Source organism: Haliotis cracherodii, unplaced genomic scaffold (genome assembly GCF_022045235.1).
Source record: "Haliotis cracherodii isolate W230 unplaced genomic scaffold, xgHalCrac1.p SCAF_25, whole genome shotgun sequence".
NCBI classification, from domain to species: Eukaryota; Metazoa; Mollusca; class Gastropoda; order Lepetellida; family Haliotidae; genus Haliotis; species Haliotis cracherodii.
This window is the reverse complement of record NW_027266281.1, coordinates 2,176,507-2,193,020: the sequence shown is the minus strand read 5'-3', so window position 1 is coordinate 2,193,020 and position 16,514 is coordinate 2,176,507. Positions and strand designations below refer to the sequence as shown.

Sequence of the window (16,514 nt, the reverse complement as noted above, 5' to 3'; positions counted from 1 at the left end):
TTGCATATTATTGTGTGGCACTCTACTCAATTGTGTGTTGCTTTGCATATTATTGTGTGATAATTTATGCATTTGTGGGTTGCTTTGCATATTATTGTGTGGCACTTTACGCAATTGTTTGTTCCTTTGCATATTATTGTGTAATGCTTTATGCAATTGTGTGTAGCTTTGGATATTATTGTGTGACACTTTATGCAATTGTGTGTTCCTTTGCATATTTTTGTGTGATGCTTTACGGAACTGTGTGTGTCGCTTTGCATATTATTGTGTGGCGCTTTATGCAATTGTGTGTTGCTTTGCATTATATTATGGGGCGCTTTACGCAATTGTGTGTGTTCCTTTGTATATTATTGTGTAGCTTGATGCATTGGTGTGTTGCTTTGCATATTATTGTGTGGCTGATTCAGTTGTGCGTTGCTTTGCATATTATTGTGTGGTGCTTTACGCAATTGTGTGTGTTCCTTTGCATATTATTGTGTTGCTATATTCAACTGTGTGTTGCTTTGCATATTATTGTTACGCTTTATGCAACTGTGTGTTGCTTTTTTATATTATTGTGTGGAGTTTTATGCAATTGTGTGTTCCTTTGCATGTTATTGTGTGGCGCTTTATGCAATTGTGTGTGTTGCTTTGAATATTATTGTGTGATGCTTTACGGAACTGTGTGTGTTTGGTTTGCATATTAATTTCTGGCTTTGCATATTGTTGTCTGGCGCTTTACGCAATTGTGTGTTGCTTTGCATTATATTATAGGGCGCTTTACGCAATTGTTTGTGTTCCTTTGCATATTATTGTGTTGCTATATGCAATTTTGTGTCGCTTTGCATACTATTGTGTGATGCTTTACGCAATTGAGTGTGTTCCTTTGCATAATATTATGGCTATATGCAATTGAGTGTTGCTTTGCATATTATTGTGATGCATTAAGCAATTGAGTGCTGCTTTGTATATTTTTGTGTGGCATTTTAAGCAATGGTGTGTTGCTTTGCATATTATTGTGTGGCTTTATGCAATTGTGTGTGTTGCTTTGCATATTATTGTGTGGCTATATGCAATTGTGTGTTGCTTTGCATATTATTGTGTGAGGCTTTATGCAATTGTGTGTTCCTTTGCATATTATTGTGTGGCTATATGCAATTGTGTGTTGCTTTGCATATTATTGTGTGACACTTTACGCATTTGAGTGTGTTCCTTTGCATATTATTGTGTGGCTATATGCAATTGAGTGTTGTTTTGCATATTTTTGTGTGGCATTTTACGCAATTGGGTGTTGCTTTGTATATTATTGTGTGGCTTGATACACTTGGGTGTTGCTTTGTATATTATTGTGTGGCTTGATGCAATTGGGTGTTGCTTTGCATATTATTGTGACGCATTAAGCAATTGGGTGTTGCTTTGTACATTATTGTGTGGCTTTATGCAATTGTGTGTTGCTTTGCATATTATTGTGTGATGCTTTACGGAACTGTGTGTGTTTGGTTTGCATATTATTGTTTGGCTTAGCATATTATTTTCTAGCGCTTTACGAAATTGTGTGTTGATTTGCATTATATTATGGGGCGCTTTATGCAATTGTTTGTGTTCCTTTGCATATTATTTTGTGGCTTATTCAATTGTGTGTTGCTTTGCATATTATTGTGTGACGCTTTATGCAATTGTGTGTGTTGCTTTGCATATTATTGTGTGGCTATATGCAATTGTGTGTTGCTTTGCATATTATTGTGTGACGCTTTATGCAATTGTGTGTTCCTTTGCATATTATTGTGTGGCTATATGCAATTGTGTGTTGCTTTGCATATTATTGTGTGACGCTTTACGCAATTGAGTGTGTTCCTTTGCATATTATTGTGTGGCTATATGCAATTGAGTGTTCCTTTGCATATTATTGTCTGGCACTTTACGCAATTGTGTGTGTTGCTTTGCATATTATTGTGTGACGCTTTACGCAATTGAGTGTGTTGCTTTGCATATTATTGTGTGGCTATATGCAATTGTGTGTTGCTTTGCATATTTTTGTTTTGCATTTTATGCAATTGGTTGTTGCTTTGCATATTTTTGTGTGGCATTTTATACGTTTGGGTGTTGCTTTGTATATTATTGCGTGGCTTGATGCAATTGGGTTTTGCTTTCCATATTATTGTGTGGCTTTATGCAATTGGGTGTTGCTTTGTATATTATTGTGTGGCTTTATGCAATTGGGTTTTGCTTTGCATATTATTGTGTGGCTTTATGCAATTGTGTGTTCCTTTGTACATTATTGTGTGGCTTTATGCAATTGTGTGTTGCTTTGTACATTATTGTGTGGCTATATGCAATTGAGTGTTGCTTTGCATATTTTTGTGTGCCATTTTATGCAATTGGGTGTTCCTTTGTATATTATTGAGTGGCGCTTTAAGCAATTGTGTGTGTTCTTTTGCATATTATTGTGTGGCACTTTACGCAATTGTGTGTTGCTTTGCATATTATTGTGTGACACTTTACGCAATTGTGTGTGTTCCTTTGCATATTATTGTGTGGCACTTTACGCAATTGTGTGTGTTGCTTTGCATATTATTGTGTGGCTATATGCAATTGTGTGTTCCTTTGCAATTTATTGTGTGACGCTTTACGCAATTGTGTGTTCCTTTGCATATTATTGTGTGGCTATATGCAATTGTGTGTTGCTTTGCATATTATTGTGTGGCTATATGCAATTGAGTGTTGCTTTGCATATTTTTGTGTGGCATTTTATGCAATTGGGTGTTGCTTTGTATATTATTGTGTGGCTTGATGCAATTGGGTGTTGCTTTGCATATTATTGTGTGGCTTGATGCAATTGGGTGTTGCTTTGCATATTATTCTGTGGCTTTATGCAATTTGGTGTTGCTTTGTATATCATTGTGTGGTTTATGCAACTGGGTGTTGCTTTGCATATTATTGTCTGGCTTAATGCATTTGGGTGTTGCTTTGCATATTATTGTGACGCATTAAGCAATTGAGTGTTGCTTTGCATCTTTTGTGTGGCATGTTATGCAATTGGGTGTTGCTTTGTATATTATTGTGTGGCTTTATGCAATTGGGATTTGCTTTGTATATTATTGTGTGGCTTGATGCAATTGGGTTTTGCTTTGCATATTATTGTGTGGCTTTATGAAATTGGGTGTTGCTTTGCATATTATTGTGTGGCTTTATGCAATTGTGTGTTGCTTTGCATATTATTGTGTGGCATTATGCAATTGGGTGTTGGTTTGCATATTATTGTGTGGCATTTTACGCAATTGTATGTTGCTTTGCATATTATTGTGTGGTGCTTTACGCAATTGTGTGTGTTGCTTTGCATATTATTGTGTGGCTATATGCAATTGTGTGTTGCTTTGCATATTATTGTGTGACGCTTTATGCAATTGTGTGTTCCTTTGCATATTATTGTGTGGCTATATGCAATTGTGTGTTGCTTTGCATATTATTGTGTGACGCTTTACGCAATTGAGTGTGTTCCTTTGCATATTATTGTGTGGCTATATGCAATTAAGTGTTGCTTTGCATATTTTTGTGTGGCATTTTACGCAATTGGGTGTTGCTTTGTATATTATTGTGTGGCTTTATGGAAGTAGGTGTTGCTTTGTATATTTTTGCGTGGCTTGATGCAATTGGGTTTTGCTTTGTATATTATTGTGTGGCTTTATGGAATTGGGTGTTCCTTTGTACATTATTGTGTGGCTTTATGCAATTGTGTGTTGTTTTGTACATTATTGTGTGGCTTTATGCAATTGTGTGTTGCTTTGCATATTATTGTGTGACACTTTACGCAATTGTGTGTGTTCCTTTGCATATTATTGTGTGGCACTTTACGCAATTGTGTGTGTTGCTTTGCATATTATTGTGTGGCTATATGCAATTGTGTTTTCCTTTGCAATTTATTGTGTGACGCTTTACGCAATTGTGTGTTCCTTTGCATATTATTGTGTGGCTATATGCAATTGTGTGTTGCTTTGCATATTATTGTGTGGCTATATGCAATTGAGTGTTGCTTTGCATATTTTTGTGTGGCATTTTATGCAATTGGGTGTTGCTTTGTATATTATTGTGTGGCTTGATGCAATTGGGTGTTGCTTTGCATATTATTGTGTGGTTTGATGCAATTGGGTGTTGCTTTGCATATTATTCTGTGGCTTTATGCAATTTGGTGTTGCTTTGTATATCATTGTGTGGTTTATGCAACTGGGTGTTGCTTTGCATATTATTGTCTGGCTTAATGCATTTGGGTGTTGCTTTGCATATTATTGTGACGCATTAAGCAATTGAGTGTTGCTTTGCATCTTTTGTGTGGCATGTTATGCAATTGGGTGTTGCTTTGTATATTATTGTGTGGCTTTATGCAATTGGGATTTGCTTTGTATATTATTGTGTGGCTTGATGCAATTGGGTTTTGCTTTGCATATTATTGTGTGGCTTTATGAAATTGGGTGTTGCTTTGCATATTATTGTGTGGCTTTATGCAATTGTGTGTTGCTTTGCATATTATTGTGTGGCATTATGCAATTGGGTGTTGGTTTGCATATTATTGTGTGGCATTTTACGCAATTGTATGTTGCTTTGCATATTATTGTGTGGTGCTTTACGCAATTGTGTGTGTTGCTTTGCATATTATTGTGTGGCTATATGCAATTGTGTGTTGCTTTGCATATTATTGTGTGACGCTTTATGCAATTGTGTGTTCCTTTGCATATTATTGTGTGGCTATATGCAATTGTGTGTTGCTTTGCATATTATTGTGTGACGCTTTACGCAATTGAGTGTGTTCCTTTGCATATTATTGTGTGGCTATATGCAATTAAGTGTTGCTTTGCATATTTTTGTGTGGCATTTTACGCAATTGGGTGTTGCTTTGTATATTATTGTGTGGCTTTATGGAAGTAGGTGTTGCTTTGTATATTTTTGCGTGGCTTGATGCAATTGGGTTTTGCTTTGTATATTATTGTGTGGCTTTATGGAATTGGGTGTTCCTTTGTACATTATTGTGTGGCTTTATGCAATTGTGTGTTGTTTTGTACATTATTGTGTGGCTTTATGCAATTGTGTGTTGCTTTGCATATTATTGTGTGATGCTTTACGGAACTGTGTGTGTTTGGTTTGCATATTATTGTTTGGCTTAGCATATTATTTTCTAGCGCTTTACGAAATTGTGTGTTGATTTGCATTATATTATGGGGCGCTGTATGCAATTGTGTGTTGCTTTGCATATTATTGTGTGACGCTTTATGCAATTGTGTGTGTTGCTTTGCATATTATTGTGTGGCTATATGCAATTGTGTGTTGCTTTGCATATTATTGTGTGACGCTTTATGCAATTGTGTGTTCCTTTGCATATTATTGTGTGGCTATATGCAATTGTGTGTTGCTTTGCATATTATTGTGTGACGCTTTACGCAATTGAGTGTGTTCCTTTGCATATTATTGTGTGGCTATATGCAATTGAGTTGCTTTCAATATTTTTGTGTGGCATTTTACGCAATTGGGTGTTGCTTTGTATATTATTGTGTGACGCTTTACACAATTATGTATGTTCCTTTGCATATTATTGTGTGGCACTTTACGCAATTGTGTGTTGCTTTGCATATTATTGGGTGACACTTTACGCAATTGTGTGTGTTCCTTTGCATATTATTGTCTGGCACTTTACGCAATTGTGTGTGTTGCTTTGCATATTATTGTGTGGCGCTTTACGCAATTGTGTGTGTTGCTTTGCATATTATTGTGTGGCACTTTACGCAATTGTGTGTGTTCCTTTGCATATTATTGTGTGGCTATATGCAATTGTGTGTTGCTTTGCATATTATTGTGTGACGCTTTACGCAATTAAGTGTGTTCCTTTGCATATTATTGTGTGGCTATATGCAATTGAGTGTTGTTTTGCATATTATTGTGACGCATTAAGCAATTGAGTGTTGCTTTGCATATTTTTGTGTGGCATTTTATGCAATTGGGTGTTGCTTTGTATATTATTGTGTGGCTTGATGCAATTGGGTGTTGCTTTGCATATTATTGTGTGGCTTTATGCAATTGAGTGTTGCTTTGCATATTATTGTGTGGCTTTATGCAATTGGTTGTTGCTTTGTATATTATTGTGTGGTTTTATGCAATTGTGTGTGTTGCTTTGGATATTATTGTGTGGCAGTTTACTCTATTGTGTGTTGCTTTGCATATTATTGTGTGGCCCTTTACGCAACTGTGTGTGTTCCTTTGCATATTATTGTGTGATGCTTTATGCAATTGTGTGTGTTGCTTTGCATATTTTTGTGTGATACTTTATGCAATTGGGTGTTGCTTTGCATATTATTGTGTGATGCCTTACGGAACTGTGTTTGTTTGGTTTGCATATTATTGTCTGGCTTTACGCAATTGTGTGTGTTGCTTTGAATATTATTGTGTGATGCTTTACAGAATTGTATGTGATGCTTTGCATGGTATTGTGTGACGCTTTACGCAATTGTGTGGTGTTGCTTTGCATGATATTGTCTGACGCTTTATGCAATTGTGTGTGTTACTTTGCATATTATTGTGTAACGCTTTGTGCAATTGATTGTTGCTTTGCATATTATTTTGTGATGTTTTGTGCAGTTGTGTGATTTGCTTTACACGGTTGTGTATGTTTGACCTGTCATCTACCTGTCACTGTGACATTGATCTGGAATGGCAGATCGTCCCCGATCTTCCAGCGAAAGATCTTGCAGATGTACACTCCATTGTCAGCCTTGGTGATGTTCTTGATCTGCAACCCCTGTGGCAGTGGACGATAGCGCTCACCTGCAGCAAATCACAAAGTATTCAATGTGCCTTGTACAGTCTATCACCACGTCTATATTGAACAACCAATCACCACATCTATATTGTATAACCAATCACCAAATACAAACTGTACAACCAATATACATGGTATGCAACCAAGCTACCTCGTACAGTCAATCACCACGTTTATATTGTACAACCAATCACCAAATACAAACTGTACAACTAATCTACATGGTGTACAAACAATCTACCTTGTACAGTCAATCACGACATCTATATTGTACAGTCTATCACCACGTCTATATTGAACAACCAATCACCAAATACAAACTGTACAACTAATCTACATGGTGTACAAACAATCTACCTTGCACAGTCAATCACGACATATATATTGTACAATTTATAACCACGTCTATATTGAACAACCAATCACCAATTACAAACTGTACAGTCAATCTACATGGTGTACAACCAATCTACCTCGTACAGTCAATCACGACATCCTTACTGTACAGTCAATCACGACATCTATATTGTACAGTCAATCACCACGTCTATATTGTACAACCAATCATCAAATACAAACTGTACAACCAGTCTACATGGTATACAACTAATCTACCTCGTACAGTCAATCACCACATCTATATTGTACAGTCAATCACCAAATACAAACTGTACAACAATATACATGGCATGCAACCAATCTACCACGTACAGTCAATCATCACATCTGTATTGTACAACCAGTCATCAAATACAAACTGTACAACTAGTCCACATGGTGTACAACCAATCTACCTCGTACAGTCAATCACCACATCTATATTGTACAGTCATTCACCACATCTATATTGTACAGTCAATCACCAAATACAACCAAAGTAGATGGTGTACAACCAATCTACCTCGTACAGTCAATCACCACATCTATATTGTACAGTCAATCACCACGTCTATATTGTACAGTCAATCACCAAATACAACCAAAGTGCATGGTGTACAACCCAGCTACCTCGTACAGTCAATCACCACATCTATATTGTACAGTCAATCACCACGTCTATATTGTACAGTCAATCACCAAATACAACCAAAGTGCATGGTGTACAACCCAGCTACCTCGTACAGTCAATCACCACATCTATATTGTACAGTCTATCACCACATCTATATTGTACAGTCAACCACCAAATACAAACTGTACAACAATATACATGGTATGCAACCAATCTACCTCGTACAGTCAATCACCACATCTATATTGTACAACCAATCATCAAATACAAACTGTACAACTAATCTACATGGTATGCAACCAATCTATCTCGTACAGTCAATCACCACATCTATAGTGTACAGTCAATCACCAAATACAAACTGTACAACAATATACATGGTATGCAACCAATCTACCTCGTACAGTCAATCACCACGTCTATATTGTACAACCAATCACCAAATAAAAACTGTACGACTAATCTACATGGTGTACAACCAATCTACCTCGTACAGTCAATCACGACATCTATATTGTACAGTCTATCACCACGTCTTTATTGAACAACCAATCACCAGATACAAACTGTACAGTCAATCTACATGGTGTACAACCAATCTACCTCGTACAGTCAATCACGACATCTATATTGTACAGTCTATCACCACGTCTATATTGAACAACCAATCACCAAATACAAACTGTACAGTCAATCTACATGGTGTACAACCAATCTACCTCGCACAGTCAATCACGACATCTATATTGTACAGTCAATCACCAAATACAACCAAAGTACATGGTGTACAACCCCGCTACCTCGTACAGTCAATCACGACATCTATATTGTACAGTGAATCATCACATCTATATTGTACAACCAATCACCAAATACAAACTGTACGACTAATCTACATGGTGTACAACCAATCTACCTCGTACAGTCAATTGCGACATCTATATTGTACAGTCTATCACCACGTCTATATTGAACAACCAATCACCAAATACAATCTACATGGTGTACAACCAATCTCCCTCGTACAGTCAATCACGACATCTATATTGTACAGTAAATCACCACGTCTATATTGAACAACCAATCACCAAATACAAACTGTGCAACTAATCTACATGGTGTACAACCAATCTACTTTGCACAGTCAATCACGACATCTATATTGTACAGTCAACCACCACATCTATACAGTACAATAATATACAATCTTACAGTAATTGAAGAGTGAAGATCATATTGTTCCAGTAAGGCATATCTACCTTCGAAGAATTACGCAGACCTACAATAGTAAAGCCTTATGATCACGTTGTGTACTGACCTCTGATCGTTGTGCCGTTGCCAAACGACCACTGCACATAGGGGAAGGGGTTGTCCTTGACGGCACAGGCAATCACAGCGTCGGTGTAGATGTTAGGTTGCTGGGTGTGGTTGGACAACACATTGATTCTGTCTGTAAGCAACAGTAAATTGATACAATCATTGTGACAGATATTGAGCAAGTGAATGAGTGAGTGCGTTGTGGTTAACGCTACATTTAACAGTTCCCTAAGGTATTCAGGTACTCATTGTTGACCACGTTGGTGAAATCCAAGAGCCTAGAAATGTAACCAGTGCATATCGGGATTCCAACCTACAATCCCAGGTTCCAGGCATGCCAAAGGGACGCAACTCTGCACAGTGAAACGCATCTCAGAGGTTCTATTGCACCAAATCAGAATCAGTCGTTCAACAAGTGATTAGACGATTTTGCGTTAGATTTTTCATTTTAAATTTACATCCATCCAGAAATAAAAACTGATCATATTTTTTTCTATAACTAGTGCGGTCTTTCTTAACATGATAGTAGTTGTGTACATCTGTGTGGTACCGCTCCTGGCTTCTGATTGGTCGAGAGGATCACGTGACCTCTGTGACGTTACATCCGGTCACGTGACCTGTGCATGCGCGCAGGGCATGCTGGGAGTTGCGTGTGCATCCAAGATGGCGTCGCATCCGTTTCCGATGTCGCGCGCCTCCAAGATGGCGTCTCATCCGTTTCCGGTGGCGTGCGCCTCCAAGATGGCGTCGCCTCCGTTTCCGGGGAGGAGGGAAAAACCCGAAGAAGCGCACGTTAAAGGTGAATTAGGATCGACATTGAAAGAAGCGCGTCAAAAATCTTTTGTTGTTGTTGTTGTGGTGGTGGTGGTTCTAAACATAGAAAAGGGGATGGTGGCGGTGGCGAAGGGAGGGTGGTGGTGTAGGGATGGAGGGAGCTAGGGAGGAAAGGAGGAGGAGGCGGGTTCATGGTTTGGGTTGGAGGGTCGTCAAAGCAAGGGATGATAGTTGTCTTTTGGGTGAGATGGGTGGCCCTGAAAAGGGCCGTTTTGATGATTACATGCAGGTGCACGCGACGGTGCAAAGGCACGGGTGGACTTTCATCTGTCTCCTGACAGGACACGTACTGGTGTGCGTTAACCGACGCACGTAGGTGTCCTTCAGCACAGTGCCGCAGTACACACATTCGAAAGTGTCATCCCGTGCCCTTGTGCCAAGGGGATAGACAGGCAGACTCCCTTGGCATTTGCCACATTGCCATGGTGGAGGCAATGGTGGTGGTGATGTTTCTTTCCACAGGGGCAAAGGTTCTTTCACTGTGGCGATTTCTAAATCCCAGTTTTCACACATGATGTTGTTGTTGTTGTTGCTGCTGCTCATGATGATGATGATGATTTCTTTTAAATGAATTTTACAAGTGACACTGATCCACTCGAATCCACTCTTGTTTTATAGGAGAGACACTGACACCTTGCTTCCTGGTTGGTTCCCCAGGCCGCAGCTCCGATTGGTTCGTTCCGGTGCCTGGCCAGCACCTCGGTTTTCCAAAACGGACCGACCCCTGTGTTTCTTTTCCATAGGAAATGGATTTTACCATGGGAGAGAAAGCACAACCCCGGTTCGGCCAATCAGAGCCAAGCTTGGTCCGAGCGCACCCTCTGATTGGTCGATAACCCAGGCTTCAGATCGGTCAGATTTCGATCCGGTTTTTTTCCTGGTATAGCCTTGGTATTTTTTAGGTAGACGGTCGTCTGAATGCTAAAGGTGGACCGTCATAAGTAGGCATGAACGTGATGTAGGAATGCTTACGTGATGTACATTGTGTCACTCCCATGCCAATCGAAATGTTCTGTGTGTGTGTGTGTTTGTCTTCAAACAGACGTTGACGTTGATCCATAGAATGATTATTATTATTATGAATGATGCCGAGGTGCTGACACTCGGGTAGGTTGACAGGTGTACTGTCATTCGTGTTGCCAGGTACACGCGGTGTTTCACGCATGTTGTCAGGCAAAACGTGATGTCCCGTGTATGTATGTGTGTGTGTGTGTGACTAAAACCATTGATGTAGTATTGAGATGGATAGAGAAAGATCGATACACCTGCGTGACGTTTGCACACGTGATGTACTTCGTGTCGCGATGTGAACATCGTGTACTTTGCGTGTGTTGCCATGCAAACGTCGTGTCCTGTGTGTGTGTCTTCAAATTATTATCATTATTATCTAATGATACCGAGGTGTTGACACCCGTGTAAGTCGACAGGCGTACTGCGACACGTGTTTTCATGCACACGTGATGATTGACTCGTGTCTCCATGCACACGCAGTGTACTACGTGTCTCTATTTATATGTTCATATTTATATATTTATTTTATTTTTAGACGTGTGCCTCCAAGAGGTCTAGGGGAGGGTGTGGGTTCTTTGTTTTGGATTGTCATGGTTTGGCAAATCAAAGGATGATAGTTGTCTCTTGGGTGAGATGGGTGGCCCTGAAAAGGGCCGTTTTGGGAAAGAAGAAAACGTTTCTGCTGCTGTCCAAGAAGAATCATCATGTCCAAGCTTAATGACAAGACAAGAGGTACTTGTTGTCATCTGGGTATACCATCTGGGTATGTCATCGGGGTGCCCTACGTGGCACCACTTGTGGGGTCCAACAAAGAAAAGCTTGTAGGAAACAGGAAGCGGAAACAGACTGAACCATCCACAACAACAGCAGTAGACAAACGGGAACTTGAACGGGAACTTGAACGGGAACTTGAACGGGAACTTGAACGGGAACTTGAACGGGAACTTGAACAGGAACACAGGAAACGGGAAACGTCGTCCTCCTAGGCATCCGGCCGTGTTACGCCATTCTGTAGCTTCTTCTTGTGTTACACCAGACCGGTTAGTCTGAGGTAGTCACAGTGTGGGGACCACCTGTGATGTTCCGCCCAAGGATCGTCGTGTGGCGCCCATCGTCTCAGCCGCACGCCATATTGGAAACAGTACACGCCATCGGCACCCCCTGTGTAGACAAAGCCCGCATGGGCCATCTCTTCAGCAGTCTGATTCATTTGCGTTGGCCACGTCTCAAACGAAGTGAGCCTTCTTTCAAACCGTAGATAATAGGGCAATGGCGTGCTACTGAGCGATGGTATCCCATCCTCAACATCCATACTCTTACTCCAACATCCACGAGTATCTGCACTATCCGTCACCACGTCTCGGTCACGCGTCGTCGTACAACTCTTCTTTGTCTCAGCCATTCTTGATTTTATAAAATAAATTTTACAACTGACACTGACCCACTCGAATCCACTCTTGTTTTATAGGGGAAGAACCGGATCGAAAATCGCTGCTTCCAGGTTGGTCCAAAACGCAGCGCACTGATTGGTCCGTTCCGGTGCCTGGCCTGCACCTCGGTTTTCCAAAACGACCCGACCCTTGTGTTTCTTTTCCATAGGAAATGGATTTTACCATGGGAGAGAAAGCACAACTCGACTTGGGTGCTGTCTTCTGATTGGTCGGTGCTGTCTTCTGATTGGCCGACAACCCAGGCTTTGGATTGGTCAGATGTCGATCCTATTTTGAGGAAGGGTTGTCCATCAATCAGACGTTCAGTCCTTCTTGGAGTACAGACGTTCATCAGACACGCATCCCTATCATGACGAGCAACCAAAGTACACCCTATCGTTTGGAGAGGAAAGACACCACCCGCTCCAGGCGGTTAAGAACTGCTAACCATACCTATCGTTTGACTTTCAACCCAGACTATTTGGACACCGTACCACCGGACCGCGTTCCCATGGAACTACCAGCTTTATTTGACAGAGTGATCGATGACTTTTATCAACAGATGTCAGGCCAGAAGCGAGATCGTATTGGTCTAGGTATCGATTATCCCGCTTTGAACACCCCCATACGGATTCCCTTTTGTCACTTTGAAGTTCTCCATGGGCTAGGATCGGGCAGTGGTGCTCCCCGGCTGAAAAACGTGATTGGACTCGAAGCCTTTTTAACACGCAAACGGTGCATTGTACAAATCAAGAACGAAGATCAATCCTGTTTGGCACGGGCCCTGGTGGTGGCACAACATTATGCCCAGAAGCCCCACCCTCTGACCCAAGAATGGTCCGCCCAGCGAGTGAGACTGATGAGAACGGATCGCGTCGACGTTCAAGGCATACGGGCACGGGACTTGGCCTTGGCCTGCCTTAAGGTCCCTGTCAAGGCCTGGACGACCTCGCACGCGTGGGACGCGCCTTGCCCCATCTGAATTATCAACTGAAAGTCTACAGTCAAGAGGTGGGCCAGAGACTGTTGTACAAGTGTGATGAGGCTCGACCCCACGCCACTGTGCTACATGTATACCATCATGATCAGCACTACGATGTCTTCACTTCCATGCCCGCTTTTTACGGGTCTAACCATTACTGCGAACGCTGTGACCACCGTTACGATCATCCCGAAAAACACCCCTGCACCAAGGAATACCGCTGTCACCGTTGCCTCCACTATTGCGGACCCAAGGAAGAGAACGGGATCCCTTGCTTGACATGTCAACGTTGGTTCCCCAATGAACAGTGTTACACTCAACATCTCCAGTCCCCGTCAGAGGGAAAACCCAGCGCCTGTCAATCGATTCACAGGTGTCCGGCCTGATTCACAGGTGCCCGGCACCGTCTTGGAGCCCCCCATGGTTCATCACGAGTGCTCCGATGAAGAACATCCCTGCTTGGTGTGCCGAGAACCCATGACCCCAGACCATCGCTGTTACATGACGCCTCTCAGTGAAAAAACGAGGAGGAGGAGGAGGAGGAAGAGGGGGAAGAGGGGGAAGAGGAACAACATCACCTACGAGACGACGTCCAATACGTGTTCTACGATTTTGAATGTATGCAAGACACGGGGGAACACATTCCAAATTTGTGCGTGGTGCAACTGGGATGGGGACAGTGCATCAGTGACGTAAGCAAGGACTTGTGCGAACAATGTGCATGGAGAGAGGAAGGGTATGGTCCCAGCCGTGAGATCGTGTTCCAAGGCCCCACCACGCGAAATGATGTGTGTGTGTGGCTGACCACGCTGGCTGAAATACCCAAGAAGAATAAGGACCAAGAGGAAGAGGAGGACAGCACACGCAAGGGGGCAACAGTACGCCTTGGGAAAAGAAAACGGGATGGAACCCCCTCAAGAAAGATCTCTTCCAAACGTCAACGACTTGCATCACCCCAGCAGGAGGAAGAGGAGGGAGCGATGGAGGAGGGGGAAGAGGCCAAGACAAAAAAGACAAAGAAGACAAAGAACAACAAGAACACCACTACCACGACAGTGCAGAAGGAGGATCGCATTTATGTGATGGCCCACAATGCACAATCCTATGATTTACACTTAGTCCTGAAGGGTCTGTCCCCCCTCCTGGTGACACTCCCCACCAAGATTCGACAAGGCCAACAAATTTTGCAGGTGTCCCTGGGATGGTTGTGTTTTGAAGACAGCTTAAATTTCATCCCTTACTCCCTGAAAGCCTTTCCAAAGAGCTTTGGGCTGAAAGAACTGAAGAAAGGGTACTTTCCGCACTTTTTCAATACGAGAGCCAACCAGACCTACAGAGGTCCCTATCCACCAGCTGTCATGTACGATCCCGATGGCATGTCTCCCACGGAACGCACAGCCTTCCTTCAGTGGCATACCCAAAAAGTGAAAGAAGGAGCCTTGTTTGACTTACAAGGAGAACTTTTAGTCTACTGTCAGAGCGATGTGGACATTTTGAGATGGTGATGTGCTGACTTCAGACAGAACGCCATCAACTCGGTTGGCATGGATCCCTTTGTAGAAGTGATGACAGCTGCTGCATTCACCATGAAATCCTTCCTAAAACACGACCTGAAACCCAATACCATCGCCATTCTTCCACCTCAAGACTACCAACCCAAGCCTGTATGCACTGGTTCCATTATTTGATGGAAACGGACCGCCATCTGCACCTCCAGCACCCCAGGAATGGAGGTGAAAAAGAGTTCACATGTGGAGAGGGTCAACATCGGTACAGTGTGGATGGCTACGATCCAGCGACAGACACCGTCCATGAATTCCTTGGCTGTTTCTGTCATGGGTGCCAGGCCTGTCACAAGACCCAACGTGGAGAACCGCATCCCGTCCTGGGCACGTCGTTGGGAGCCCGTTACACTGACACCCACTACCGCTTGAGTCTCTTGAGTCAACACCCTGAGGTGAAACGGATCGTCACCCTGTGGGAGCACGAGTTTACAAAAATGCAATGGGTGGACTCTGCTCTGCATGCTTTCTTGCCTGGACCCCACTGTATTCACGTACCCAGGCCGCTCAACCCTCGCGACGCCTTCTATGGAGGGTGCACCAATGCCATATGATTGTGCTACAAAGCCCAAGAAGGTGAAACTATCAAATACATCAATATTTGTTCCCTTTATCTGTACATTTGTAAGACCGGAGCGTTTCCCACGGGACACCCGACCCTTCTCCATCAACCCCCAGTGGACACGTTGTTTGAACTTAAAGCACTGATCCAATGGCGTGTCTTACCCCCAAAACGACTCTGCTACTGCCTTACAGATCGGGTGGCAAACTGCTCTGTCCTTTGTGCCGTACGTGTGCCAACACCCGGTCAGACTCCCCCTGCAAGCACAAGGACGAAGAGAGGTCATGGGTGGAGACGTACGCCACCATAGAACTCCAGGAAGCCGTGAAGAAGTATGACTACCAGGTGCTTCAGATCTACGGTGTTTGGCATTTTGACACCCTTGCACAGCATGACCCTGACACCCAGCAAGTGGGACTCTTTGACACTTACATCGATCGGCATTTCACGGAGAAACTCGGAGCCAGCGGATACCCTGAGGGATGTACGGATCACGACGCTTACATCCAGGAGATATACGACAAAGTAGGCATTTGGTTGGACAAGGATCGCATCGAAAAAAAATCCATGACGTCGCACGATTGCCAAGATGCAACTGAATTCGCTCTGGGGCAAGTTTGGACAACAGGTAGACTACAGTCAGAACATCTATATGAACGATCCTGTACAGTACTTTGCCTCGTGGAGGGATGAACACAATACCATCGAGGATGTGACAGTTGTCAACGAACACATGGTGGAAGTGTCATATACTCAGAAGAAAGAATTCATTCTCATTTCAATGTCGCCATCGCTGCTTGGGTCACCGCCCAAGCACGTCTCAAGCTGTACGAGACCCTTGCCCTGGTGGGTCGCAGGGTCTTGTACTTTGACACGGACAGCGTCATTTACATTCATTGACCCCATGACGCGAATCCAGAGCTGGGCCATTCGTTTGGTGAGTTTACAGATGAACTGGACGGAAACACCATCAAGACGTTTGTGTCAGGAGGCCCCAAAAACTATGGCTATGAGTTAATGAAC

The 16,514-nt window shown here is 42.5% G+C and overlaps 1 protein-coding gene across 1 annotated transcript in view; it reads right to left on the bottom strand.

Annotated features, from left to right (window-relative positions):
• LOC139472739 (neural cell adhesion molecule 2-like) overlaps positions 1–16,514 on the bottom strand; it is a 72,281-nt gene that overhangs the window by 38,482 nt on the left and 17,285 nt on the right. Inside the window, exons 4-5 of the mRNA XM_071255199.1 lie at positions 9,112–9,243; positions 6,649–6,786 (exon numbers count right to left, since the gene is read on the bottom strand). Of these exons, the coding sequence (XP_071111300.1) occupies positions 6,649–6,786; positions 9,112–9,243 (270 nt within the window). The remainder of the gene's footprint in view (positions 1–6,648; positions 6,787–9,111; positions 9,244–16,514) is intronic.